At 41.3% G+C, this 1,181-nt stretch overlaps 1 protein-coding gene across 1 annotated transcript; it reads right to left on the reverse strand.

The window, feature by feature from the left end:
- LOC106825173 (olfactory receptor 5A1-like) lies at positions 1–963 on the reverse strand. Its single transcript, XM_014831821.3, has one exon. It carries the CDS (start codon positions 961–963, stop codon positions 1–3), a length of 963 nt encoding a protein of 320 aa, XP_014687307.3.
- Positions 964–1,181: the final 218 nt, after the last annotated feature.

Here is a 1,181-nt window from a genome sequence, read left to right on the forward strand (position 1 = left end):
TTACTGAGTAAAATGTGTTAGCCTCTTTATCACCTTCTTGAGGGCCTTTTTGATCTCCTTGTTCCTCAGACTATAGATAAGAGGGTTTAACATGGGGATAAAGATAACATAGAACACTGACAGCACCTTGTCCTGCTTGTTGGAGTGGTTAGAGCTGGGAAGCAGGTACACAGAGAGGCTTGTGCCATAGAATATTGTTACAACTGCCAGGTGAGAGGCACAAGTATTGAAGGCCTTGGCACTACCTTTCACAGAAGATATTTTCAGGATGGAAGCTGCAATAAAACCATATGATAAGATGGTAACTAGGAAAGAATTGAACCCAACAAAAGTACACACCAGAAAAAGAACCATTTGGCTGATGGAGGGATCAGAGCAAGACAAGGAAATAATCTGGGTTATGTCACAGAAGAAATTTGGAATGATATTGGACCCACAGTAGTAGAGATGAAAGCAAGCCACTGTTAGAAATAAGCTACCAAGGAAACCACTCCCATAGGCCCCAGCAACCATCTTCTGACAGAGGCTGGGAGTCATGACGACTGAGTACTGCAGAGGCCTACCAATAGCAACATATCTGTCATAGGCCATGGCAGCCAAAAGGCAGCACTCAGCCAGACCCATCCAGCACCCAACAAAATACTGGGTGGCACAGGCAGTGAAGGAAATCATTTTTACATCTCTTAAGAAGTCTGAAAGCATCCTTGGGCTGGTGGAAGAAGAATAGCAGATGTCTAAAAATGACAGGAAACTGAGAAAAAAGTACATAGGTGTGTGCAGGTGGGAGTCCATCCTGATTAGGATGATGAGACCCAGGTTCCATATTAGAGTCACAAGGTAGATTCCTAGGAAAATTGGGAAGAGGATAAGTTGCAGCTCTTTTTCATCTGAGAGTCCCAGGAGAACAAACATGACCACAGAGGTGTGATTTCTCTCTCCTTCCATGGACCTGATTGGTACCATCTCTGGAGAAAAAGATGAGAGGAAAAAATGGTTTCATTTTCAAAAAACACAAAGAAATATTCTTTTTTCTTTTTGCAATCATGCAGCTGACTAAATATACAACATTGAATCATGAATGTTGAATTAACCTGTTTCCTCCATCTTAACTGAAAAATATTGTCATTCTCTCTTTGCCAATGAAAGACAGTAAATAGACATTATTCCCTAAAATGTCTTAA

The sequence above is a fragment of the Equus asinus genome, chromosome 17 (genome assembly GCF_041296235.1).
Source record: "Equus asinus isolate D_3611 breed Donkey chromosome 17, EquAss-T2T_v2, whole genome shotgun sequence".
Taxonomy (NCBI): domain Eukaryota; kingdom Metazoa; phylum Chordata; class Mammalia; order Perissodactyla; family Equidae; genus Equus; species Equus asinus.